The sequence below is a fragment of the Dipodomys merriami genome, unplaced genomic scaffold, assembly GCF_024711535.1.
Source record: "Dipodomys merriami isolate MVZ:Mamm:240054 unplaced genomic scaffold, mDipMer1.0.p SCAF_4, whole genome shotgun sequence".
Lineage (NCBI taxonomy): Eukaryota > Metazoa > Chordata > Mammalia > Rodentia > Heteromyidae > Dipodomys > Dipodomys merriami.
The window spans coordinates 17,321,482-17,348,313 of record NW_027205603.1 but is presented as its reverse complement, the minus strand read 5'-3'; the positions used below and the strand labels follow the sequence as shown (position 1 = coordinate 17,348,313).

At 41.7% G+C, this 26,832-nt stretch overlaps 1 protein-coding gene across 1 annotated transcript in view; it reads left to right on the top strand.

The window, feature by feature from the left end:
- Ryr2 (ryanodine receptor 2) overlaps positions 1 to 26,832 on the top strand; it is a 427,229-nt gene that overhangs the window by 311,937 nt on the left and 88,460 nt on the right. The window contains exons 54-63 of the mRNA XM_069990607.1: positions 633 to 711; positions 2,261 to 2,350; positions 3,486 to 3,623; positions 5,080 to 5,157; positions 6,698 to 6,773; positions 10,004 to 10,127; positions 11,438 to 11,553; positions 13,874 to 13,938; positions 15,489 to 15,610; positions 20,676 to 20,725. Of these exons, the coding sequence (XP_069846708.1) occupies positions 633 to 711; positions 2,261 to 2,350; positions 3,486 to 3,623; positions 5,080 to 5,157; positions 6,698 to 6,773; positions 10,004 to 10,127; positions 11,438 to 11,553; positions 13,874 to 13,938; positions 15,489 to 15,610; positions 20,676 to 20,725 (938 nt within the window). The remainder of the gene's footprint in view (positions 1 to 632; positions 712 to 2,260; positions 2,351 to 3,485; positions 3,624 to 5,079; positions 5,158 to 6,697; positions 6,774 to 10,003; positions 10,128 to 11,437; positions 11,554 to 13,873; positions 13,939 to 15,488; positions 15,611 to 20,675; positions 20,726 to 26,832) is intronic.

Here is a 26,832-nt window from a genome sequence, read left to right as displayed (position 1 = left end):
GGTATCTACACAGGGGAGTAAATAGTAATTTAAACAGGAAAGGAGTAACATTGTGGAAACTACAAGGCATGACTTAGGAAATGACTGTTGCCTGCAGTCAATATCAGTAACATTTATCCTCTTATCTCTAGACCATTGATATTTGGTACCATTAACACAGCACTGGAAATTAATTAAAAAGTCCAGCAGGTCCAGTGTCTATGATCTTTTGTCTGTTTATTGTTGCAACAGAAACCATGAGTCACAAACAGGGATTATCTTCCTAGAATGTATGGGAGAGAAACATTGTCTTTAAGCTCATTGAGTCTAATTATGTCTTGATTTAAGGTTTTTAAAATATATATAATCTATTGTTTTCATCTTTGAATACATTTACACTATGCATATTTTATTATATTCCATTTGTTACATTAAGACCTAATAAGAGTGTTATCAATCTCAGAGCAGATGAAACATTATCTGCTTGACTTTCAATTTTTTCTTTTCTGAAACCAGAAGTAATACTTTGTCAAAGCTATTTTTAGCAGTTAGGCATTCAGTGGCTCTAAGCATTCATTACTTGTGAGTAAATTATGACTTTGATTTCCTGTAAATGCTGTGAAGATCAAGCTTTTCCTTTCTTTTTCTCATAGTATTACAATTCCTGAGAAGTTGGAATACTTCATTAACAAATATGCAGAGCATTCTCATGACAAATGGTCCATGGACAAGGTAAAAGTATGAACTACCTCCTGTTCAGGCTGTCCTTACTAGTAATCCGTCACTGCTTACATGTGTCTGTTCTCATGACAAATGGTCCACGAACAAGGTAAAAGTGCGAGATACCGCCTGTTCAGGGCTGTCCTTACTAGTAATCAGTCACTGCTTACACGTGTCTGCTTGTGACAGATTTCTGAGTTCAAGGGAGAGTTTTAAGCTAGGAGAGCAGATTCCATTACAACATGCTAATAGAATATTTAGCTAGCTCAGCCATAGCAAAAAGAAGTGTATATGAATGAGAACATTTGTCTTAATATTAAGCATGACTTTAAGATTTCAAAAGCAATTAAAGATAACATGGATGCGGTTACTAAACACATTGCTTATGGAGTAAAAGGTAAAAATCATGGGACTTCAGTCACGATGAAGCTGTGACCTCAAGTTCCCAGTGTAGCTCTTCTATCAACATCTCCTAACTAGGGGGCTCCTCTCTCTGTCTCTCTCTTCCTCTTCCTCTGTTCTCTTTCCTTCTCCCCTCTCTCCCCTCCTCTCCTCCCTTCTGAGTCCCACATGAGCCACACCTCCAGCCTGGCATTTTGCTCACTAATTTTGGTTGGAATCTCAGGGACTTTCTTGCTGGGCTGGCTTGGCACTGCAATCCTTTGATCTTGGCCTTCCGAGTAGCTGGGACTATAGGCAGGAGCCACAGGCCCCTGGGCATAAGGGGCTCTTTTGTATATTGACACCACTAAATTTTGAATGGCCGGAGTTGGTGGTGACTAGGTGTAGTGCAGCAAGGTAGCTCCGAGCTGTACCAGTCCCCTTATCCAAATCCCTTGGCACAGAATGCTCCAGGGAAATGGCAATGTGTCCAGACGGGTGCAGTGATAGGGGAACCAGGTGTGTTGGCATGGCAGATGTAGCACTGTTCGGGAAGCTCCTGAGTTGCACACTCCAGTATTCTTGTTTTCAATTAGTGTTGAGTAGACCTAGGTGGGGTCCCCAGACACATCAAGACAAGCCACACCGGGGCGGGGCTGGACGCCTGTCTTTTGTGGGATTTTTGCACTGGGGACACAGAGTGTCCAATCTGGATGAGGAGACTCACTCCAGATTACTACTGATTACTACTTCATTGATGAAGATGGAGCTGTGTGTGGTGGTGTGTAAACTCAAGCCCAGCACTGGTGGCTCACACCTGTAATCCTAGCCACCTAGTTGGTGGAGATTTCAGGACCATAGTTCGAAGCCAGCCAGGGCAGGAAAGTCTATGAGACTCTTATCTTCAATTAATCACCAAAAAGTTGGAAGTGGAGCTGTGGCTCAAGTGGTAGAACAAAATTACTCAGAGACAGCACCCAGGCCCTGAGTTCAGGCCCCAAGACTGGCACAAAATAAAAAAAAGTAAACTCTAATCCTTCTCTTGGTTCACTTTAGGTTTATTTTATCAAACATATTTAAGACATACGCTAGCTAAACTAGCTAAACTAAACATATGCTAGCTAAACTCTCTAAAATGGATACTTGTGAAACAGGTTCTGATTTTTGTATTTCTTTTTAGTTGGCAAATGGATGGATTTATGGAGAAATATATTCAGACTCTTCAAAGGTTCAGCCATTAATGAAGCCTTATAAACTATTATCTGAAAAGGTAAGGACCTTTTCACAAAGTTTTCATTGTTTGGAAATTATTTTTCATTGTATATTTACTTATTAAAATATCTTTTTTATTTTATATGTATATTTTAACTTTCCGATTTCTTTTATTTTCTTTTCCCCTTTTCTTTTTTTCTTTGCTCCTCCCTCCTTCTCTCTTCCCCTTCTTCCCTCTTTCCTCTCCTCTTTCTCCCTCCCCCCCTTTTGTGGTTCTGGGGATTGAACTCAGGGCCTCATGCTTGCTAGGCAAGTACTCTACCACTGGAGTCATATCCCCATTCCCTTTTGCCTTAGTTACTTTTCAGATAAGGTCTTGCTACTTACCTCAGGTTGGCCTTAGGCTGTGATCTTCTATGTCTATCTTACAGGCAACTGGGATTATTGATGTGTGCCACCATGCTAGGCTTGTTCTTTGATATAGTCTTCCTCTCACCTGTGGCCAGGGCTGGTCTCTAACTACAGTCCTCACAAATCACTGGGATTATAGAAATGAGCCACTCTGCCCACTCTGTGTTTTACTACCTGTTTTCCTGCTCTGTTCTCACTTTATGCCAGCGTTTCTTCTTTCTTTTTTCCTTTCTTTTTTTTCCGTTTCATTCCTGCCTTCTATATTGAAGGACCTTAGACAATATTTTCATCCCAGCTGAGAGTCTCTGGAGAGGGGTACATAGGACATGCCTCGTGTCTGTGGTTTTGGTTCTGTGAGGGAATATGAATACTTCTGCATGGAGGGAAAGGATTCTAGCATGGAGCTTCGTACGAAGAATGAGCTGTGTGTGCAGGGCGCCCTGCCTTCCCCAGAGCAGCACCATGGGATCTTGTCCCCCGGGGGGGGGTCTCTCCCTTCTGGTTTCTATAAAAGGTCCCAGGATGGGGGGGTTTTGATGTCCCACTGTGGGCACAGGCCGGAACCCCCTCTGGGCAGCCGCATCTCCGCACACGCTCTTTTTTCTTTGCCATTTATACTTTAGCTTTTCATTTTTAAGTAGCTGACACTAATGCCAGTTTTTTTTTTTTTTTTAATGAAGGCAGTTTATTTCAGAAGAACAGGAGAGCTATTTGGAATTTTCACAGCAGCTATCATATCCCTGATCATTCTTTTGTTTTTGTTCCCCCCCCCCCCCCACTAGGAAAAAGAAATTTATCGCTGGCCAATCAAAGAGTCTCTGAAAACCATGCTGGCGTGGGGCTGGCGGGTGGAGAGGACCCGGGAGGGGGACAGCATGGCGCTGTACAACCGGACTCGCCGCATCTCCCAGACGAGCCAGGTGAGACCCACACAGGGAAGGGGCTGCTCCCGCCACTTTAAACAGTATTTGGAGTGCTCATGGTGAGACTTCCTGTAGTCCCAGCCACTCCGGTGCCCGAGACAGGAGGCTCATGTGGGCCTCCCCCAGAATTTGAAACTAGCCAAGACATAGTGACAGACTTTCTTGCAAATAACCATCGCCATCACGTTAACAATAATTTATGAAATGGGTGAGTGTTTCCAAAGGGAAATGGAAACGTCTCAAGCCTAACAAAACTTACAAGGGAGAGGAAAAGACTAGAATACCTCAGCTATATTTGAGTGTGTGTTGAGGCATTGAGTCTTGCTTTTCCTGGCTGGTATAGATAGGGCTCCCTGTCCTGGAGCTTGATGGATACACCACTCTCATCGCTGTAGTGCGTTGCCTGTAGAACTTTCTGCTGGCTTCCTGCCACCAGTGAGGCCTGCTTCCAAAGGAACGGGGTGATGAGACAGTGGGCCCCACGTCTGTAGGCCAGGCCATCTGCACACCTTGAATACCAGTCCGGCACCAAGGGAGATGGATGACCAGCAGGTAGCACAAGGATTTAGGAACAGGAGCCATGTTCAAGCCAGCAGCTAGCATCGTGACTCTCAAGCCTGGTGGCTTCAAGTTCAGGGTAGGAGAGGCGAGGTCAAGACTTGACCTAGGACTCAATCTTAGGGCCTGGAAGCTGGGGAGGAGGTAATTTAATGGGAAATTTGAAGCCAGACTGGGCAGAGAAGTCCAAGGGACTTCTATCTCCAAATTTGCCAGCAAAAATGCAGACTGGAGGTGTGGTAGCATGCCAGCTGTGAGGGAAAAAGCTTTCCTAGAATGTGGGGCCCTGAGTTCAGTCCCCAGGACCAGTGCAAAAAACAAAAGGGAAAGAAGGAAAGGAAAGAAGGATGGAAAGAAGGAAGGAAGGAAGGAAGGAAAGAAGGAAGGAAGGAAGGAAGGAAGGAAGGAAGGAAGGGAAAAACCTACAGAATATCATGTGTTCTCCTTTCCTAATTCAAAGCTGATCTGTTTTGTCCTAGGGTCTAACCCACAAGGACACTGGTAAATTCTGACCTTTTTGACTCCTTATTGCTTGGTTGAAGCAGAGTAATTCATTACAGCTAAGTAGGATTTATAAGAAAGTCAAGAATACAATGACCTTTGTATAAGGGAACATTTCAGAATTTGGAATTCACTGGTGAACTCTGACTGTTAGGCTGTGGTATTTTCCAACCCCTAAGATACTCAAGTGAGTTTTTAAGCATAAATAATTGTTAGACACCCAAATAGAATGTGATTTTCTGAATGTGTCTGTAGGATCATTTAATGTAGATAACTCGCTGCTTTTCTCTGTGAATATGTGTGTGGAAGTTTGTCTACAGTGTATTTCTAGAGTGATGCTTCTCCACAGGGGTTTAAATGAGGCACTGTTTGTTTGTTTACATGAATGATGTAGGTTTCTGTGGACACTGCCCATGGTTACAGCCCCCGAGCCATTGACATGAGCAACGTCACACTCTCCAGAGATCTGCATGTAAGTATTGCTCAGATTTCAAAGTGATCACCAAGTTTGAGTTCTAGAAGGTATCCCGTCATCCCTGCCACCTGAAGTCTTTGACTACAGTGATCCTCGAACGGACCTCTGTCTAGTTGAGAGCTATGTTGGGTCACTTTTAGTATCTTAAAAATTGCGGCAGTTAGTCTCACTTGGCTACAGATCCACTTCTGGGATTTCAGTTATTACCACCCACACTGCATTCCATGAGATTAAACGGGCAGTTCTGGGAGTGATCAGTTCTGAGGTTTGAAGTCACATCCCACTATGAATGGCGGACAGAGCTTCCTGCCATCCTGTTCTGCTCTGCTCTGCTCTTCTTGGCCTGGCTGGGAATCATTCCTTTGTCGACCATTTCTATGCTGTATGCGCTAGCCTCCTTTTAATCACTTGGCAGTTAGTAGATCCTTTTCCATGGCTTATAGTGCTTGTGTTAAGTGAACCTCAGTTTACCTTCATAATGACCCCAAAGTGCAGGAGAAGATAGATGCAAAGGAGCTGACAGTGCATAAAACACGGAAGGGCAGATGCAGTCTGGTACGATGCAAAAACACTATATATATGTCATATAGAGGATTTAGTACTACCTGAGTTTTCAGCTCTCAACTGAGCATCCTGAAACACATCTCCCCAGATAACAGGTAACTGGCTGTATAAGCTTTTCAAGGATGCTTTCTTCCTGTAACACATTTTCCTTCAAAAACTGATATCCACTGTGATGATCTACGTGTGAGAAGAGAATAATAATGAGTAGTAACATGCCACCTAAGGTGACTGTGAACTATTCACCGAAGAACATGTAATTAGATTGTTCACCTGGAGAAATGGGTGGCATTTCCCTGTGTCATCCACAGCCTTATCTGTCACTAAGGAACTTACTGTGAAACAGCTGATTTGAACGAACGATAAAGCTTGTTTCTGTAGAATGTAAGGGAATGCGTCAGTCTGGTACAATTACATTGTTAGCTCAGGAGGTGTAAGGGGAGAAATGTAACTTTTATTTCTGGTTAAATTTTGTGGATCTCCCCTTAGCTTTTTCTCCTGTAGGAATGTATTAGAAGTATGTAGTGAACTTAAATACAAACTGAAAAGAATGATAGAAGTGATTACCAAAACCCACAAGCTTCAGATTGCATCATGTGACGAGTCCAAAGCTTATTACCTGGGTTGGGCAGAGAATGATCTAGAAGTGAAATCTTTTGACCCTACCGGTGTTCTTTGCATTCATTGTTTAATAAGGTCTAGGCCATCAGTTAAAGCTTTTGCAATCCACATAAGAAACTTATAAATTGTAATATATTTTATGCTGAAGCCCACCACTGTTTCGAAGCTTCATTATTGTGTTCAGTAAAGATATTCATTCCAAAGGAGAATTGTGTTTGATGTTCTTTAATGTGTCTTGGTGCTATTACTGTGACCTTATTTGTGTAAGGCTTATTTTGATATTAACTTTTAGAAAGCAGATAAACTCTTCTTCACTGAAATGTAAGTTAGATCTTCAATATTTGGTACATTTCAGGCTATGGCAGAAATGATGGCTGAAAACTACCATAATATATGGGCAAAGAAAAAGAAAATGGAGTTGGAATCCAAAGGTAAAATTTTCTAGAAACCTCCATTAAAAACGCATAGCTTAACTCCAGTCATGTGTGGTGCAGATGCCATAATTATTTCTTTTAGCACAAGAGCTTATTAGAATGTTTCAACAGTGCAAGATTTCAGGTGGAAACTTCTATAATTTCCTGATTACTAGTGTGTGTCTTCCCATGTCTTAGAAGTTTGGAGGCTTTCTGTAACCATTTTGTCACTGTCTATAATTGCACGATGTAGAAGTGTCTCTCTTGGTTCTTAGCCCCAACTTAAATGTCTTTTACTTCATGTCTTTCTATTTTCCATCTCAGTTTCTTCCTTTGTCCAGTCTGTTTAACAAATCCCCTTTGTTCTGTCTTTTATATACTTGTATTTGCTATTTGTTTGGCACTGGGTATATGTCTAAATTTTGTGTGGGAGGGGGAGAAGAGAGAGAGAGAGAGAGAGAGAGAGAGAGAGAGAGAGAGAGAGAGAGAGAGAGAGAGAGAGAGAGAGAGAGAGAGAGTGAGTAAGAGAGAGTGAGAGAGAGAGAGTCAGAAACACTGAAAAATCCAGCCAGCGCAATTTCTTTCCCAACTATTCTGATCTCTTTTTATCATTCCTATATCCATTTGAAGAAATGAATCTGCTTTAGAAAAACTTAAGAAAAACTCACATTTTGCCTTTTGTGCTCATTGACTCTTCAGTGTTCTGGTTTGTGCTTGAGGAAACTCAGAAGGGTTTGGAGGAAATCAAATACCATACTGGAAATGTGCATTAAGAAGCAAGAGCTAGGGATACAACTCGGCGCTAGAGCTTTTGACTGGCAGGTGCAAGGCTCTAGGCTCAATCTCTAACCTCCCTAAAAGGAGATAGATAGATAGATAGATAGATAGATAGATAGAGAGAGAGAGAGAGAGAGAGAGAGAGAGAGAGAGAGAGAGAGAGAGAGAGAGAGATAGAGAGATAGAGAGATAGATGAAGAAGAAAGAGGAAGAGGTGGATAAAGGAAGGAAAGGAAAGAAGGAAGAATGAAAGAAGGAAGGAAAGAGAAAATGAAAGAAGGAAGAAAAGGAAGGAAGGAGTGAAAGTCCCCAAACTATTATGAGTGGTTCAGTGGTCCAAAATGAATGGAAAAAAAAAATGTCAAGAGCCAGAGTTCGTTTGTCTTCTTTTTCTGATCTATGTTCTGATCTGTGGGCCGATCTCAAGTGTACACCTTTCCTGTGTAGTTCAGCAGCGCTCTTGAGGTGAGAAGAATTTCTGAGTCAGAGATTTTTGTGTTCTTTATGTTCTTGAGAGTTTTAAATTAATAGACTTTATTCTGCCTGCCCTTTCTGTCTGTCTGTCTGTCTGTCTGCCTGCCTGTCTGTCTGTCTCTCACTCACTCATTGATATTTGACCCCAGAATCATTGTGGATTGCATGTTAGTTGTCAAATGAACATGATCTAGAACTGAATGTAGTAATGCAGTTTGAAATTGGGGTTTACTGATTAAATGGTAGTGATTACATTTGATGCACAATGAATTCTTTTTTCTCACAATGTATCCAGCCACAGGAAAGCAGCAGCCTTCTTTTGCAAGGCTCCTAGCTTATTTTATAGCTAAGGCAGCCTTAGCATTTAAAGTTGTTTTCGCAATCCCTGCTAAGCTGCTATAGAAACTTAGGTGCTATGTATATTGTTTCCATAACTCAAACAACAACAGTCATGTTCTGTTTCTTTCTCAAATTTCTTTAGCTGCTTTACCTCAAGGAATTGAATGTGCTGCCCAATATTCATTACATCATAAGTTTTATGATGTTTGCATTTTCATGGACTGTGTACTGCTACTTCAACCACAGTCTTTATGCAAGATCTGGACCCTTGAAAGAGTAAAAATGAACTTCATATTTTTTATAACTTAGCATTTTAAAAAATTAATGTTTTGTACCTCTAGACATTTTTCTTTAGTAATTAAACATTCTAGAAGTTTTTAAATCCAAAGGAATGGAATGCCTTTGTTACTTCTTACAGACGAAAAATACTAGAAATACAAATTCTTTTTTTTTTATTGTGAAAATACTGTACAGAGGAGTTACAATTACATGGGCAAGATAATGAGTACATTCCTTATCAAGCATTGTAGCCTCCTCCTTTGTTTCCCCTTCCCATCCTCCCCCCCAGCCCCGTACCCAATCCCCCCCCATAACGACTTGTACATCTCATTGTTGCAATGGGTCCACCTGTATCCCTATTTAAATGATTTGTTTTTCCCCTTCCCCTCCACAAATTATACCAACACCAAATACAGTGAAAGCAGGGGTTATACTGTGGGGGAGGGACATACAAAGCAACAAAGAAATAATCTTATAAATGTGTTAAAAACAATTGCATGAAAGCAAAAACATTTGAATACATATCTTAGGGTTCATTTCCCTAACATCACCTTATCTGACCTTTTCTGCTTGACTCAGACATATACTAGATATTGCAAATAAGGGAAACCATGGGACCTATGTTTCTTTGGGCCTGGCTTACTTCACTTAATATAATTTTTTCAAAGTCTTTCCATTTCCTAACAAATGGGGCAATGTCATTCTTTCGAACTCACTGTCTGGCTGCAATTCCTGAGCTTTTTATCTCAAGATTAGTGCACTACCACTTGGGCCATAGCTCAGCTCACAACTTTCTTGGTAGTTAATTGAAGATAAGAGTCTCATAGACTTTTCTGCCCTGGCTGGCTTTGAACCACGATCCTCAGAGCTCAGCCTCCTGAGTAAGTAGTGTAACTGGCGTGAGCCACTGGTGTCCAAGTGAATGCTCAGACTCTTAAGTTGCATATTTACATAGAGTTGTGTGTATTTATTAATAATGTCACTCTAAAAGTACTTACAGACTTAAGAGATGAAGTCAAACATTCTTATTTAACATAGTTTTTCTCTGTGGGGGGCAGAAAATGAAATTTGCCCTCTCATTGTACTGGGTCTGCTGTGTAGGGCTGAGAGTGGCTTTCCTCTGCCCGCATCCAGGAGAGATCTGAACAGAACTCCCTCCTGCTGCTCAGTGTCACCTGTCAGTGCACACTTATGGTGCAAATGCCCTCAGAAAGGCACGGGCGCCATCTTGCATCGATTTCCTGAGTTATTTGGGGTGCCCCAGGCACTGTAGGGGGGAGGGTAAAGGGGCATGAGTATCTCTCCAGAATCCCAGAGACCAGTGCAGAGGCGTGCTATGGGTCATCTGAGGTCGCATGTCCCTTTCTTGCCTTGCTCAGGAGGCGGAAACCATCCCCTGCTTGTGCCCTACGACACGCTGACCGCCAAGGAGAAAGCCAAGGACAGGGAGAAGGCCCAGGACATCCTCAAGTTCCTGCAGATCAATGGCTATGCCGTGTCCAGGTAACAGAGCCCCACTCCACGCCTTCCTCGGGAAAGAATGCATAACGAACTCCCCCACTGGAGTTCAGCACAAACATGAATTCAGTGATCTGTTCAAAACCTCGGGTACTGTGTTCAAAATACACCAGAGATATTCAGGCATTGGCCGTTCCTACTTACGTGAGTTCCTTCTGGGAACTGTGTTCCGTGATCATCCATGGTGTGGGCAGAATGGCCAGCAGACTCTCCACCGCACAGTAATCGAGTTATTCGCCACAGTGTTAGGTCTGGTGCAGAAGACTCCATTTAAATTAAAATCTCTCTCTCTCTCTCTCTCTCTCTCTCTCCCTCTCTCTCTCTCCCTCTCTCTCTCTCTCTCTCTCTCTCTCACTCTCTCTCTCTCTCTCTCTCTCTCTCTCTCTCTCTCTCTCTCTCTCTCTCTCTCTCTCTCTCTCTCTCTCTCACACTGGGCGTTGGTAGCTCATGCCTATAATCCTAGCTACTCAGGAGGCTAAGTTCTGAGGATCATGGTTCAAAGCCAGCCCAGGCAGGAAAGTGTGTGAGACTCTTATCTCCAATAAACCACCAGAAAACTGGAAGTGGTGCTGTGTATCAAGTGGTAGAGCGATTGCCTTGAGCTGAAGAGCTAAGGGATAGTGCACAGGTCCAGAGTTCAAGCCCCATAACTGACATCCCCCCCCAAAAAAAACTCTCTCACCTTAAAGTGGTAAAAGAATATTAGATAATCTTCAAAATTTGCCCCAAAATTATATTCATGGCTTTTTGTTGTTGTTTTGTTTTGTTTGGTGTCTGTCTTTGGGCTTGAACTTAGAGCCTGGGTACTATGAGTTATTTTGCTCAAGGATAGCGCTCTACTACTTGAGCTACAGTGCCACTTACTGCTTTTTTCGTAGTTAGAGATAAAAGTCTCATGGACTTTCCTGCCTGGGCTGGCTTTGAACCTCAATCTTCAAATCTCACCCTCCTAAGTAGCTAGAATTACAGGTGTGAGCCCCCAGCTCCCTGCTTGGTTGTTATTTATTTATTTTTGTTGGTGGTGGGGCTTGAACTCTGGGCCTGGGTGCTGTCCCTGTGCTCTTCAGCTCAAGGTGAGCGCTCTACCACTTAAGCCACAGTGCCACTTCCAGTTTTCTGGTGGTTTATTGGAGATAAGAGTCTCACACACTTTCCTGCCTGGACTGGCTTTGAACCGCGATCCTCAGATCTCAGCCTCCTGAGTAGCTAGGATTTGGTTGTTACTTTTTAAGCAACATTTGCCCTTCTAAGAGACAGTGCTTACCTGTTTGCTTGTTTCCGGTGTGCCATTCCAGAGGATTCAAAGACCTGGAACTGGACACGCCTTCCATCGAGAAGCGCTTTGCTTACAGTTTCCTCCAGCAGCTCATTCGCTATGTGGACGAAGCTCATCAGTATATCCTGGAGTTTGGTAGGCACCTGGGCCCCTTGTGAATTCACTTATCAGTGTTTTCGATTAGTTACTGTTGTTATTATTGTAGAACAGCACTAAGCTCAGGGTGGTTCCCCATCCCAGATCTCTAGTGCACTACCAAGCTCGGTCCAACAGCCAGTAGACAAAGCGGCTGCTGCTGATGGGGAAATGTGGGAACTTTAAAAATGTCCACTATACGCAGTTCCTTTTGCCGTGGGATGCTGATGGGTTTGACTTTTTGTGATTAGAAAAATATGCGTGGGGCAAATTTTAAGGTAGAGTACAATCTCCTGTGAAAGCAGTTGGTGTACTTTAGGAAAACGACATTCTCAAACGATATGAATCCTAGGAAGTCCTAAGTGCTGTAGGGGACCAAGGTTAGCTTTCCAAGGGACAGAGCAGGGCTTTGCAGTACAGGGGACTCTGTTATTGGGGAGCAGTGAGGGCCTCTTCCGCCTGCCGGGTGCCACGCCAGCATGAGACTTTAGAGATTAGGAGGAAGGCATCAAGGCAGCCTCTCCTCTTCAGATCCACCTCGGTCAGGTTGCGGAGCTGAAATTCTCGTTCGTTACTTTCCCTCTGTCAGATCACCGTCCAGTGCTGGGTGGTAAGAGGGTGTATGCCATTGGTCTGTTCCTTTTGGTGGATTCCCTTTTCACTCCCAGTGGTTTGTTTCTTCCCTCCTGCCCCTATTGGTAGTACTAGGATTCGAACCTAGGGTCTCATGCTTGCTAGGCAAGTGCTGCACCACTTAAAGCCCCCCCCTCCACCCCCCACAGATGGAGAGCCTCCTAAGTAGGCCTCCCTAATAGCTAAGCATTCATCCCCACACTCATGCTTGTTTGCTGAGATGGGGTCCTGCTAACATCTCTTCTGGGGTCAGCCTGCATCAGTGATCCTTCAGCTTCCCTCTTGAGTAGCTGGGACAGCAGATATGAGCCGCTGCTCTTTTCCTTAGGGTTTGTATTTGGTTTCTGGATCAGTGTTGGAGGAAAGTGTACAGAAATTTGAGTTCTGGTATTTTCTTCTTGTTCATGGCTGTTGAATCCTGAATGGGATGAAGGACATCATTCTGATAAACAAACCAAGTTCTCTTTCAACCTGCCTCTTTAGCTATAGCTCAGATATTCTCTCTGCTCTCAGTCATCTTCTTTCGTGTAAACTAATTTATGACGCATCATCTCTTTACAACTTGTGCAACTGTAGGTTTTAAAGATAGGATTCCTGGTTCATTCTAACACATCACCACATTAGTCTGAATGAATGAATGAATGAAACTCACCCTAAGAATGAGAATGAAGTGGGTGTAAATGTTTGAAGCATCTTGCATCATTTCCAATCTCCACTTAAAAGGATCTGGTGTGGGAAGGTGGCATCAGGTTCAAGCCCAAGGCCCAGTCTTCTTCTGGCACGGAAAGAGAGATGGTAGAACAGTAAATAATGAAGGAGAGGGAATAAAAATATTTTTTAAGCTACATACAGAGTAGGAGTGGGTTGAGCTACTTTTTCACACTTTCTTCCTGTTTCCAAATAAGCACACCTCCAGTGCTTCTGTACAGGGAGTGGCAAGTATCCTGCACCAAGGCGAGTCCTCCCACTTGGAACATTCTTTTCTTTCCACAGGGAGAGAGGATCATAGAGACAGGATGCTGCGGGAAGGGGGTGAGGAGGGGAGGGGAGGAGGGAGAGTAGGTCACAGAGATTGAGTGGAATGAAAGAACACTTCCTACAGTGTTTCCTGTGGCATGTACCTTTTGCAGATGGCTGAGACAGAAGGAATTCTCTTTTAAGAAACATGTTGGAGGAGCAGGTAGAGAGCTGGGATGAAATCTTCATCTCTCTCCCTTTGCCTCTTAGGTTGTTACTACAATAGAACTGCTGCACCTTCACCTTTGTCTTTGACTTTACACCATATACAGAATGTACTCCTCCTCAAGTCTGAGGGAATTGTGCCCTTTCTCTGTTTTTCTTTTCTTGGTGGTACCAGGGTTTGAGCTAAGGCCTTGTGCTGGCTATGCAGGTGCTCCCCCACCTGACCCAGCCCCTACACACTTTCTTTTGCTTTAATTATTTTTTCAGATAGTCCTAAGATACTTTGTTGTCGTTCTGGGCAAGCCTCAGACTGCAGTCCTCCCATGAATCCTCCAACACAGACCAACCGCACCTGGCAGAAGGGAGCCTGCCTATCTTGGGGTGTATATATTATATCGATACAGTTTGGTGGGATAGTGGTTAGCAATGTAGTCAAAGCTTGGTGGGTAAGTACCTTGTCATCTTCGAAGCTCAACATGTACCTAAAAACTTTCTCTGTCCACAGATGGTGGCAGCAGAAGCAAAGGGGAGCATTTTCCTTACGAACAGGAAATCAAGTTCTTTGCCAAAGTACAGTATTTTGAACCCCCAAAGAGTCCCTCTCCCCCCAGTCTTGTTCACGCTTCCCTATGTGTTTACAGTGTTCATGGCATCATTGGTACCTGTCTATCCATGTGCATTTCAACTATGAGTAAATGTTCTCTGGCAATAATAATAATAATGGTAACAATAGCCATCCTAACTGTATGCTGCTTTGCTGCCAGCCTACCTGTGCATGCATCACTCCCTCAGCCCTCTCTATCAAAGCCTTCCAATGATTTTGAGCCAGAAGAAGTTGAAGTCAAGAGTTCTAACTCTTTGGCTTTCTTGTGTGACTCAGAAGAAAGTTTTCTCCCTTTGAGCATCTGGAGATTGTTATGATTTAATATTTTACGTGAACCTTTTGGAACGGAAGGCAAACGTTAGCTCATTTGTCAGTAATTTATGAACGGTGTATGACCGCTGTCATATCCATCTTACAGATGAGAGAATTGGCTCAAAGGACGTTGCGTAGACACAGGCATCTCCCATTCTTATTACCCATGTGCATTGATAAGGACTTACCAAGGGTGTGTGCTGGGGTGGGCACACACATCGCTTCCTTTCAGTCAAGAGGGGAAGATGATGAAGGGTTGCAAAGAATTAGTTAATTAAATCAATTAATCAGAATTAATCAATCTGCATTGTGGCGCAGTAGGCTGTGACCTGGGTTTGCCATGGAGACACAGTGCCCTTGGCTAAGAGCTTTGCCCACAACACTTTGCAGTTAACCTGATCAGCTCATTATCACTCTCAGTCTTCCTTCTGCATACTTGCTTTGGATGGTTGGGAAGATCATTTGATACAAATACCATAATTCATGAATTGAAAAAAAAATTGTGCCAGTACTAGGCCTTGAACTCAGGGTCTGATGCTCTGGCTTGGCTTTTGTGCTCAAGACTGGCACCAGCCATTTGAGCCATACCTTCACTTCTGCCTTTTTTTTTTTTTTTTGCTGATTAACTGGAGATAAGAGTCTTAAGGATTTGTCTTCCCAGGCTGGCTTTCAACCTAGATCCTCAGATCTTAGTAGCTAGCATTACAGGGGTGAGCCACCAGTGCCCAACTATTCCATGGGTTTTTATTTTTATTTTTATTTTTATTGTCAAGTTGATGTACCGAGGGGTTACAGTTACATACGTAAGGTAGCCTGCTTTGGATTAATTTTTGTCTTCTATTAATTTTTCAGAGTTAGACCCTTCACTGTAAATAATTTTTCTTGTCTTTCTTTACACTGAGAGAAATAGAATAATTCCAAACTGTTGGACATCTTCTCTTTCCTACAGTCACATGCCAGCTAATGGCACTAGCTCTGTGTGTGTGTGTGTGTGTGTGTGTGTGTGTGTGTGTGTGTGTGTGTGTGTATGTATGCATGCATGCATGCATGAACACTCATGCAGCCCTTCAGGATGGGTACAGGATGAGGGGGCACCTCTGAAATGGCAGGCATACAGGACTGAGCTCTGCATACCCCGAGCCTCTGCTTTCTCTTATCCTCCATGAGTCAAATCCATCATCTGATTTCTTCTCCTTTCTTACAGGTTGTTCTTCCCTTAATTGATCAGTACTTCAAAAACCATCGCCTGTATTTCCTGTCCGCAGCAAGCAGGCCTCTCTGCTCTGGAGGACACGCCTCCAACAAGGAGAAAGAGATGGTGACTAGGTAAGGAGCCTTAAATCCTGGTGTTCAACCCTCTGGCCCTCCCCTGGGCTCTGCCACCTAGAATTCAGCACTGGACCAATGACAGGATTAGGAGAGAGCTGTTGTAGATGCCCAGTTTCTGCTCTCTTTGCTGATCAGGGTAATAGTGGACACAAGGAATAAAATAACTCAGAACATGTATCCACAAGGGGTACAGCAGCCATGACAGCAGCCATAGCAATAGCTAGGACATCCAGAACTTCTACAAGAAGTCTGTGAAACATGATACTTGCCTGATGAGCTTCTTTGACAGTCTGCATTCCCAGTGTTTTGCCAGCCCTTCTAGTTCAGGAAGGCAAACTTCTCACTTATACAAGCTTATTCAGAAAACTTAAGGCCAGTCTTGGAAGATAATGGAATACACATAAAAATGTGCATGCAAAATGTTTCCCCTCCTGCTATCTAGTCTGGCTTCTTTGTGTCTCTGCCAAGTATTTCTCATAGATTTTGTGTTGTTGTTGTTGTTTGTGTGTATGTAGTTCTGCTAGACCTAGTATACTTGAGATTCACTAAGGAATCGAGTCTTCCTGTATTATTACATGGCTCAGAATCCATACTGTAATTTTAGAACATGTCTGTACAAAATTTCTGTAAAAGCCAGTGAAGTACACAGAGCAGAAAACCAGCAGGGCCACAGGCTTTCCCCGCCCTTGACTTTGCCACCCAGAGGGCAGAGGGCGAGGCTGCTGATCGAGGCTGTCACCAGAAGGTGGAGAGCAAAGAGCCCACACTGAGTAATGGTGGAGGAGGCGGGGCGCGGTGTACTCATCACTAGCAGCCAGTCAGGGGATGGAGCATGGCCACAGCCTTCAGGGTGTCTTCTATCCTCAGTGTGTAGTCATGGACCAGCGGGAAGGATCTGTGCAGGGCCTGGGTGTGGCCTCCATCTGTGACCAGACAGGAAGCCAGGCAGTGCCAACCCTTCCTACCCTGCTGTCCTGGCTCCCTTTCGCCTGCCGTGGAAGGAGAGTGACAGTCCCCAGCATTTCCCACTCTGCCCTGGTCCACTTTGTGGGCCACACACTCAAGTAATTAAGAACACAGAGACACCAAGTTCCCACGAGATGCAGGGAGACCCAGGACCCCGGGGGCTCCCACTCTTCCCAGCCCAGTGACCTGTAGTTCATGTAGGTGCCCCTTGATTACACAGATCAAGAGAAGCTATAGACAGAAAATGGGAAAATACAAGTAAATGGTCCCCAAACCCACCTTTCCCCTTCTTTTCTCCTTTACTATTTTCTCTCATCAGTGTCACTGACTCTCAGAAGTATTAACCACAAAGGATCATACAAAAAATATATATATATCAAAGCAGCAAGATGGACTCATAAAATACACAGTTTTATTTCTTAACTGTATCTCAGTAAGGCTGGAAAATTTCAAAGAACCATACAACAATTTTTAAGAAAGATTAGCTGATTTACAATTCTTTATCTGTTTTTTTTTCATAAAAACAATTTTTTGTACTGAGTGCTTCATTTTTAAATGTCAGTTTTTAGTTATTTGTTAATAGTGCCTTGCATGTTTGCCCTGGCTGGCCGCAGAACTACGACCCTCCTGCCTCCTCCTCATATAGCCGAGATCGCAGGGGTACACCACCATGCCAAGCTTTAAATTTAATTTTAGCAGGTATTTTCCCCATATTCATAGGTTTGTCTTACTGTGATTTGTATGTTTTTAAAATGAAAAATAAAATAGAATTTTCTACAGATTTGTATGACAACAAGCAGTAGGACTATTACCCTCTTCTCACACACACACACACACACACACACACACACACACACACACACACACACACACACACACACACACACACACACACACACACACAATCATAGAAAAAAGTGAGATAAAACACATTAGAAAGCTGCCCTGCTACTATGAACAAGCGTTTAAACATGTAATAGTCACTAAAGGATTATTTTCAGTTGTATGTAAGTCACAAGTAGCAGTAGTTTTTCATGTGAGATTCAGTGAGATTCTTGGTACTTCCTGGCGCCAGTAGCTCTTCGAAGGGCATTTGCTGTGTGTCACATTGGGACCATGAAGGATAAGATCTAGTCAGTGTCTATGTATGGAAAACCTTGGGAGAGTGGCAGAGACGTGCCTGGCAGTCCACAGGACTCATGGCAGGCCTCAGAGCGGGCTGATTGTCATGTGTAGCAGCACCCTTGCAGACTGATTTAAAGAGCTGGAGGAAGGGGAAAGTTTCGAGGTGAACATAACCTCAAGATAAAAGCATAGCGTCAAGAGAAGCTATAGACGGAAAACACAGGGAAAATACACAGGTAATTTAGGGAGATTGTGTAGATTGTGTGAGTTGTGATAGATAGTAGCTTCCAGAACACACACAGCACTGACGGCTCAGGAAGTTAAGATAGAGATACAGAAGTCGGATGGGGATGGACAGGAGGCCTAGGGTCCGGGGTGGGGGTTATGGGGGGAGCTGGTTGTGGAAAGCAGAGGAAGTTAGGGTGGCTTTTAGCGAATCACAGAGGAAGTAGATGTGAGTCTCCACAGGGCACTGAAGTTTTAACTCTAAGTAGTTGAAACATTGTTGGTATCACTCAAGAACAAAACAGACTTCAGGAGGAGAACTAGTTTCCAGAAGAGGTGGCTGAATTCGGTTGGATATTTTTTGATGTGTAGGTATGTCATTTGGCTGGAGATAGTCTGCCGGCAGTTTGAGACTGGCTAAAATGGATAACAAACAGTATAGTCTGTACAAAAATGATGCCCCCTCTCCGCCAAATGGATAGTCCAGGAGGAGAAAGGAAAATAACATGTCTTTTGGAAAGGCCTAACCTCCCTCTCTCTGTATTTCTCCTACATATGGTTAAGGGACAGCAGAGATGGCAAAGAAGTGGAATTTTTGCTGACAGAGCCCTAGCCATTAAATTGTGTCTGGTTGAATGAGATCCAGTTCTTAGGTGGTTTTTGTCCTAAACACTAGCTGTAGATTACAGCCAGCCCAAGGGTTCTGTTCTCCTTGCTTGTTGAGTTGCATTCACAGCATTCATCCATGAACCCTAATACATTAGGGCTCTGAAGCAGAGGCCCTCTAGTTAGTGTCTTATCTTTTCTTTAATGATTTTTTTAATGATGTCAGAAAAGCACTTCATCACTCAGCTAAAGTCTGACCTTACTTGTCCTCAGTTAGTAAGCCACAGCAAGAGTATGAGCAAAGTATGTATCAGAGTAGAAATGTTATGATGAAATGATGTATGACTTAACAGATGCCTTAGATCGGTGCCTGGCACTGGTGGCTGTACCTGCAATCCTAGCTTTCTCAAAAGGCTGAGATCTAAGGGGTATGATTCAAGATCACAGATCAGAGCCAGGAAAGTCCATGAGACTCTTATCTCCAAGTTACCAGTAAAAAAGCTGGAAGGGGAGCTGTTCTAACATTGAATGTTAGCATGCTAGTCTACAGCAAAAAGCCTAAGGGATAGTGCCTAGTTCAAGCCCCATTATCAGCACACGCAGTGTGTGAGCGTGCATGCACACATGTGCACACACACACACACATACATTAATGCCCCAAATTATAACTTAAGAAATGAGGATCAGGGGTCTAATTTCTAATCCTCCATGTAATAGCAATTTTCACAGGTTGTGAACTTTGAACTATTCTACTCCACTAACAGATTTTTCCATAGCTCGATTCACCCAGGCATTTGTGGATGAACGTTTTGTGGAGAAAAGCTACAAAATGCCCTGTGTTATTAACTTTCACCAACACATTAATCCTCATTGATACTGAAGTGAGCTCCGATGGCCAGAACTTACTGGAAGAGAGGTCATCAGGTGTGACCCTCTGTCCCTTTTCTGTAGCCTTTATGTTACAGAATGGCTGCTGTGTCCCCAACTCAGATTCTGTGGGTATTGGTGCAAACCTGGTGCCTGGAAGGAGAGCTTTCAAAGAGAGTGGGAGCAGTAATGTGCTAGCTCCCCTCATTCTGAGGAAGATCAGGTCCAGTGTGGGCACAGCTTCACAGACAGAAGGTCAGAGTTGTAGGGTGTGCTTGCTAGGACCAGCCGTGGCTCTCCAAGAGCGCAGAAGAGTGGGGGGTAGATGTAGAAGCAACGTGAGGTGGCACTCAGGAGGTGGCGCTCCAGGGTGGATCTGAATGATGTGGAAAGGGGTCTATTTTCCTTTTGAACACTGTACCATAGGAAAGACATCTTGTGGTCTCAGCATATCCTGGACCAGGCCCCATGGAGTGGGAAGTTGGTAGAATAGCAATGGAGTCCTGAGCAGGATTTACCTACCAAGCTTGGAAGGGGGAAAGCTGGGGCTCTCCAAGGCCCAGGGGTCTTATCAGGGGAGGTAGCAGCTTCCAGGGCAGTGATGGAATTTCAGCTTGCTAATTGCCACATGAGCCTATGCAGGAACTTGCTCTAGAGAATGTGAGAAATAGCTCTAACTCATTCTGCTACAGGTGTCACAGGTGTGATTTCCTGACTCCTGTTACTTTACAGATTCTGAATTCACTGGGTTTTGCTCTATGCATAAAAAAAATGCTGTCAAGGTTGGGCAGAAAAAGGAGATCCTATAATAAAAAGCATACTAAAACCTACAGTAAAGTTTTATAGTCGAAGCACTACATTGTTAAATAATGTTGATAAAATTTAAAAAATTTAGACATCCAGTGGTTCCTAAGATTAAGTTTTTCCCTTGTGGTATTTCAGTAGTTCTGTTCCCATGGGTTCATAAGACTGCTTTTATATTAATTAGCTTTGCTTTCAATTTTTTTTTTCGTTTCTTATAATATGTGCTTTTTTAACCATGTTTGTTAAAGATATGCACTCAAAGACTCTTTTTGTTAATATCTTTATCCACATTCTGCTCAGAGAATTGATTCTTTCTGCGTGACATCATGTTGCTTTATTCTGGCTCATATATCAGCTGTTTTTCTTTTTTTTCTTCTTCTTTTTGTTAATTTTTCTTTTGTAATTTCTCCTTGTCTTTTCTACCTTCCCTCCCCCCTTCCCCTCTCTTTTGTTTTTCTTTTGTCTTCAGCCTATTCTGCAAACTTGGAGTACTTGTCAGGCATAGGATTTCACTATTTGGTAAGGAGACCCTTGAAACAAAACTACTGGCATGGCCTTCACTTGGTTTTCTTTGCCATTTCTGCACCGTGTTGCCTGCGATGTTGCATGGACGCATGTTTGCATGGCTGCATGCATGATTGTCAGAGGCCAAGACATGTTCCTCGAAGTTGATATTGAGTAGTAAGTTGCATTACCTTCAGTAAATGCTGGGCTGTGTCTTTTTTGGTACCAGTCCATCACGACATTGAAAATCAAAGGGTGTATTATTAAAAACAAATGAACAGAAGTGAGAAGTTCTGCCGTATTTCATTTCAAGAGTAAAACAAAACCAGGCTCTTGGATTTTTATTTGATTAAGTAATGAGCTGTAATAAACCAAAACTTTAAAGGTCACTTGTTTATTTTTAAATGCTTTTGAGTACAAGAGGTGCATGTCTACCGTATTCCAAACTTCGAAGCTTTGTAGCTGGGCAATGGAGCTAAGGACCTTCACTTCGCCCAAGTGACTTTTCTCGCACTACTCACCCACAGTCAGTTTCTGTTTGTGTGTGAGAATCCACAGGGCTGGAGGCCATGCTCCTGGGCACCTGCTTCTGGGGCAGCCAAGCTGGCTGGCCACTCACTTTCCCAGCTGGGGGCGCAGGAGGAATCTAGAGCAGCTGGCAGAGTTCATGACTGTCATTTTCTTGCATTTGATTTCATAAGCTGTCATGGCAAATTGGAGATATCCGCTCAATAGGTTTTTAGATAGTGTTGGAAAAAAATTAGTAATAAAACAAAGAAAGTGGGGCTGGGAAGGTGGTTCAGGTAGAGTGCTTGCCTAGCATGCATGAGGCCCTGGGTTCAATTCCTCAGCACCACATAAACAAAAAGAAGAAAACATAAAAGTTCAATTATATTATTCCAAAAACTAAACATTAAAAACATTGTCATTTTCTGCAAAAGACATAATGAGTAAATTGACCATTATAGACACACACAACCACATACATACATGGGCACATGCACACAAACTTTTAAGGTCTTTGCACTATAATTTTTTAGGAATAACTAGTTAGTGCTGTAGTCTTTGGCTTCTATTAATTGCAATATTTGATTTTTCTCTTAAATTTAGTAACTAAAACTTGTATTTCATATTTTTTGTATTATTAATTTTTAGTTATTTAAATACAGTGAGGCATTCATCTTCAGACTAATTTTCATTTAGCTGACTTTTGTTCCTTTCTTCTCAACAGAGAGCAATGCCCATAGGAATTGACAACATTTTTACCTACTCTCCGAATGTCAATGGATTCACACACTCTTCATTTGTCTTCAAAGCTAATTTTATATTGCTCTAACTGAGACTTATTTCTCACCTGCAACATTTCATATTTATTCATGAGGTTAATAACATTTTCTGTTGCATCATTTCTAGCAGCCTAACTTTTGCATACCATTATTTTCCTATGTTATATCTTTAGCCATAATTTCTCTTTTCAAATTTTTTTGACGTATTTCACATAAATCACACAAATCTTAAGAACAGTTTGGTAAATGTTTACATACATACTCAGTATGTATGTTCAATACAGAACATTTCCAACGTCCCCAAAGCTACCCCTCTGCCATTTTCCAAATTATTTGAGGAACCATATGGGCATTTCCATTGTTATTGATTAATTTTACTTGTTCTCCAGCAGCTCCCACTTTTCCTTACAAATATGATATCTAAGGGTTTGGTAACTGATAACAAATCTGTAATACAATTTGTTATTCTTTCTGGGAAAGAAGAATTAGACCTCAGCATTCATTTTGTCTTTAGGTGATCCTAATATTCTGTTTAGCTATTGTGTTTTAAACTACTTACTTTTTTATTGTAAAGGTGATGTGCAGGTTACAGTTACATGTAAGTCAGGTACTGAGTATGTTTCTTTCTTTTTTTTTATACAAAGCATATCTTTAATATTTTTATTGTAAAGATACTGTACAGAGGGGTTACAGTTACATGAGTAAAGTAATGAGTACATTTCCTATTGAGCATTGTTACCCCAACCAGCCATCCCTTCCCTCCCCACCTCAACTCTTCCCTCCCCCCTCTCCCGAAGTTGTACAGTTCGTTTTTAACAGTGTCTTGTACATCTCATTGTACAGGTCAGCCTGTATTCTTGATTCAGCATCTTGATTCAGCATTTTGTTATTTCCCTTCCCCTCCCCAAATTAGAAAAGTGTATATACAAGATGCAGGGTATCAGAATCAAACACAATGAAAATGGGGGTTATATTTTGAACAGTGTTACCCTCTCCCTTTAAATTCTGTTATTCTAAACAGGAATTTGTTAGACACCTATTATGTGGTTTTACATAATTTTATGCTTTCATTTATTATTAAGGTGCCTATTGTTTCAGATTTTCTCTAGCATATGCTTTTAAAATGAGACTTTAGCAAATATGCTCCAATACAGATATATCTAATTAATAGAATTTTTAAGTTTTAAGCACTTAAACATGACATATTATCATTATCTTAGATTAATATGCCATCCTGGGAGAGTAGTATCATTTGAATCTGAAAACCTAGATGGAAGTTTTATTTATGTATTTATTCATTTATTGGTTTATTCATTCATTTAATCATTCATTCATTCCAGGCTCTGGCTACAAATTTGCCAGCCATTGTCCCTAAGTTTTTATACTCAAGGCTAGTGTTCTACCACTTGAGCCACAGCTCCATTTCCAGCATTTTGCTGATGAGTTGGAAATAAGAGTCTCACAAACTTTCTTGCCTAGATGGGCTTTGAACCACAGTATTCAGATCTCAGCTTCCCTAGTAGCTCGGATTATGGGTGTGAGCTACCATCATCTGGCTTGGAAAGTCTTATTTTTGAAAAGTAACTCTTGAGATGATTGAGACAAGGAACTTGAATTACCTAAGGGGCTCCCTCCATATTTATAGTAGGTTAAAAATCATTGCTAGTTTGAGAAATCTATTATGTGTATCAAATCTAATGTGTAATTATATATATATATATATATATACACACACACACATATACATCCTGAAAAATTCTGGAAATTGGAACCTTGTAACTTACATAAAGGATTCCTAATTTGACTGACTGGATTATTGCTTATTAGATTTATTTAGATACAATGAAGCCTTTTTAATTGATTCCGGAATGAATCAGAAGTAATGTAGTCCGAGTGTTTGCTTTTTAGTTGGTCGGTTATTCTAGCATACAGTTCCTGAGTGGGAGTGCCTGTGTGCGGCACATTAACCTCTCACCTTTCCCTTTCCCTTTCCCTCTCCCTCTACAGTCTGTCGTTTTTGTGCCTTTGGACTGAACCCAAACAGATTCCAAAACATATTTTCTGTACAACCTTAGTTTAAAAATGATGACCCTACTTAAGAATACAGCGAAAAGAAAGAAAAGAAAATGTAGAATACAGGGAAAAGAAAGAAGAAAACGTAATTTTGTTACATTTAACAAAGAAATACTTGACGATTGTGAACAAAAATAAAGTTGTTGAAAGACACGTTAACATCACAGATCACTAGGAACTGGAGACCAGAGAGGAGAAGCCCAATAAACCGAGACAAAATACTTGCCCCACTGAAGGGAGCTGTGCTCAGCAGGTCTCCAGAATTTCTAGTTAGCCCAAGTAGAAATGGAAGTAATTTATGTTTTAGCCAAGGCTGAAACACAGGGTTCACGCCCGTGCCGTGATGCTGGTCAGCCATGGAAGATTTAGTCGGAGCGGGCTGCCAAACCGAGCCTCTGTCTCTAAACCTCGTCTGTGGTGGAAAGGTCTTTCTGACATCTGAACTAAAGAGTCTCAACAGTTGGACTTCCCTGTACATATGTGTGTATCTTTGCTCGACTCTAAAATATTTCCTCTGTGTTGAAACTCATGACCTCAGGATGAAAAGATCCCTAATGTACCAGCCCCTTATCTGTTCTTGAAGAAGCTGGTTATTTGGAGATAAGAATCCCTTAGATTGGGCAGTTCCAGCAGCCCCTGAGCCAGGTTTCTTAGATCTCAGCCTCTTGAGTAGCTAGGAGTATAGGCAGGCACCACCAGTGCTCAGCATAAATCTTTGATGTAGCAATGAAGCCAGCATCTGTTTGGTGAATGGTTTCTAGAATTTCTTCTGGCCTGACCTCACAGTGACCCTGAAATGCAATATTACTGATACCACTCAATGTTAGCTGCAGGAATGTATGTTGCATAACATAAGCATTATGGTGTGTTAAAAAGAGGAAGTAGGATTTATTTATTTATTTATTTTTATTGTGAAAATACTGTACAGAGGGGTTACAATTACATGGGCAAGATAATGAGTACATTTCTTATCAAGCATTGTAGCCTCCTCCTTTGTTTCCCCTTCCTCTCCCCCTTCCCCCCCTACCAAAGTTGTAAAGTTCATTTTCGACATAACGACTTGTACATCTCATTGTTGCAATTGATCCACCTGTATCCCTATTTAAACAATTTGTTTTTTCCCTTCCCCTCCACAAATTATAACAACATCAAATACAGTGAAAGCAGGGGTTATACCGTGGGGGAGGGACATACAAAGCAACAAAGAAATAATCTTATAAATGTGTTAGAAACAATCGCATGAAAGAAAAAAACATTTGAATACATATCTTGGGGTTCATTTCCCTAACATCAACTTAACTGACCTTTTCTGCTTGACTCAGACATATACTAGTTATTGCAAATAAGGGAGTAGGATTTATTACACTTTCCCTTTTTTTCCTCCTGGTTGAGTATATGTACCTAATATAAACCAGTGTGTGAATCTTCACATTTGAAAGAGTTTTGGAAATTAAATGCTAAAGTTCATATACAGAATTCTTTCATCTGATACCTCTCCTTCATCATGAATTAGTAGATTAGGTTACACCTTCTGATGTCTCTTCCCCAAACTCTGCAGGTACTTAAATGATGACTGCTGTTCTCTATCAGGACTATTAGAAAATTAATATATGCTTGTATCTCTAGCAAGGTTGCAAGTGTGCTTAGTTTTTAGATCTATAATGAAGGGAAGAATCACTTAAGTACCAGGAAACTCAGTCTCACCCAATCTGCTTCTATTTCCTGATCATTGTTACTTATATGAATGACCAGGAAGGGCTTTCTAGATTTTAACCAGTGTATCCTAGGAAAGAGCCCATTTCATAAGGAGAAATAAATTAAGAAAAATTGGAATCAGACATTTATAATAAAAATAGTATCAGAAAGTAATTTTGGAACATGATAGACATTTCTTGTTTCTTTCTATTGAATGTTGCATTAATGAGGGAATTTCTTGATATTGGTACCCATGAATAGCATATGGAGTAAACCAAAATGGGTTCTCCATTTAACTGAAATTTCTCACTAAATTAGAGAGCCAATACTTTTACTCTTTCCAGCTTGATAGCCTTCAGAAGTATTAAGTCATTGACACTCGCCAATTTCTTTCTATCCCCTCAGTATTTTGAGAGAACGTTTTATCTTCTAGCGTAATTTTATTTTGTGTGATCAACAGGGCTTCTGATACAATTAGACATTTTTTTCCAAAGGTCATAATGAGACATTATTTCAAGAGTCATATTAGAAAAACAGGGAGTAAAAAGTAGAATGTTTGCTGTCACTGTTTCCAGAGAAGAAAAGAGACCATTCTAGGAATCTGCAGTATTTCAGATTCCAAGACACAAGTAGTTCCCGACAGTAAAATCTGTGGTTGCATAGAGAATTCCTGAGTTACATACATATGTTCAAAACAAAACAAAAAACCAGTTTAGGATTAAAATACAAGACAGTCTTTTATATTTTATACTAAATGTTCTTCAAGATTGACATTTTAATTATTTAGTGAGGTGTATTAGAGGATTGTCACAATGTTATTTGAAATCCAATGTGATCTGCTGTTTTTAGAGTCAGTTATGAGGTGTGATCAATTATGTGGATTATGTGCTATGTATGTGCATGTACACACATTCAGACACTGCTATAAACACATGATATTGAAAAGAACCACCCTTGAGGGAGGGACTCATGAGCACTTACAGTCTATCCAATCCCTACTTCCTTATTTATTTCAAGATGCTAACTCATATGCTGACTTTTTGGCTTAATGGTTTATTATTATATCCC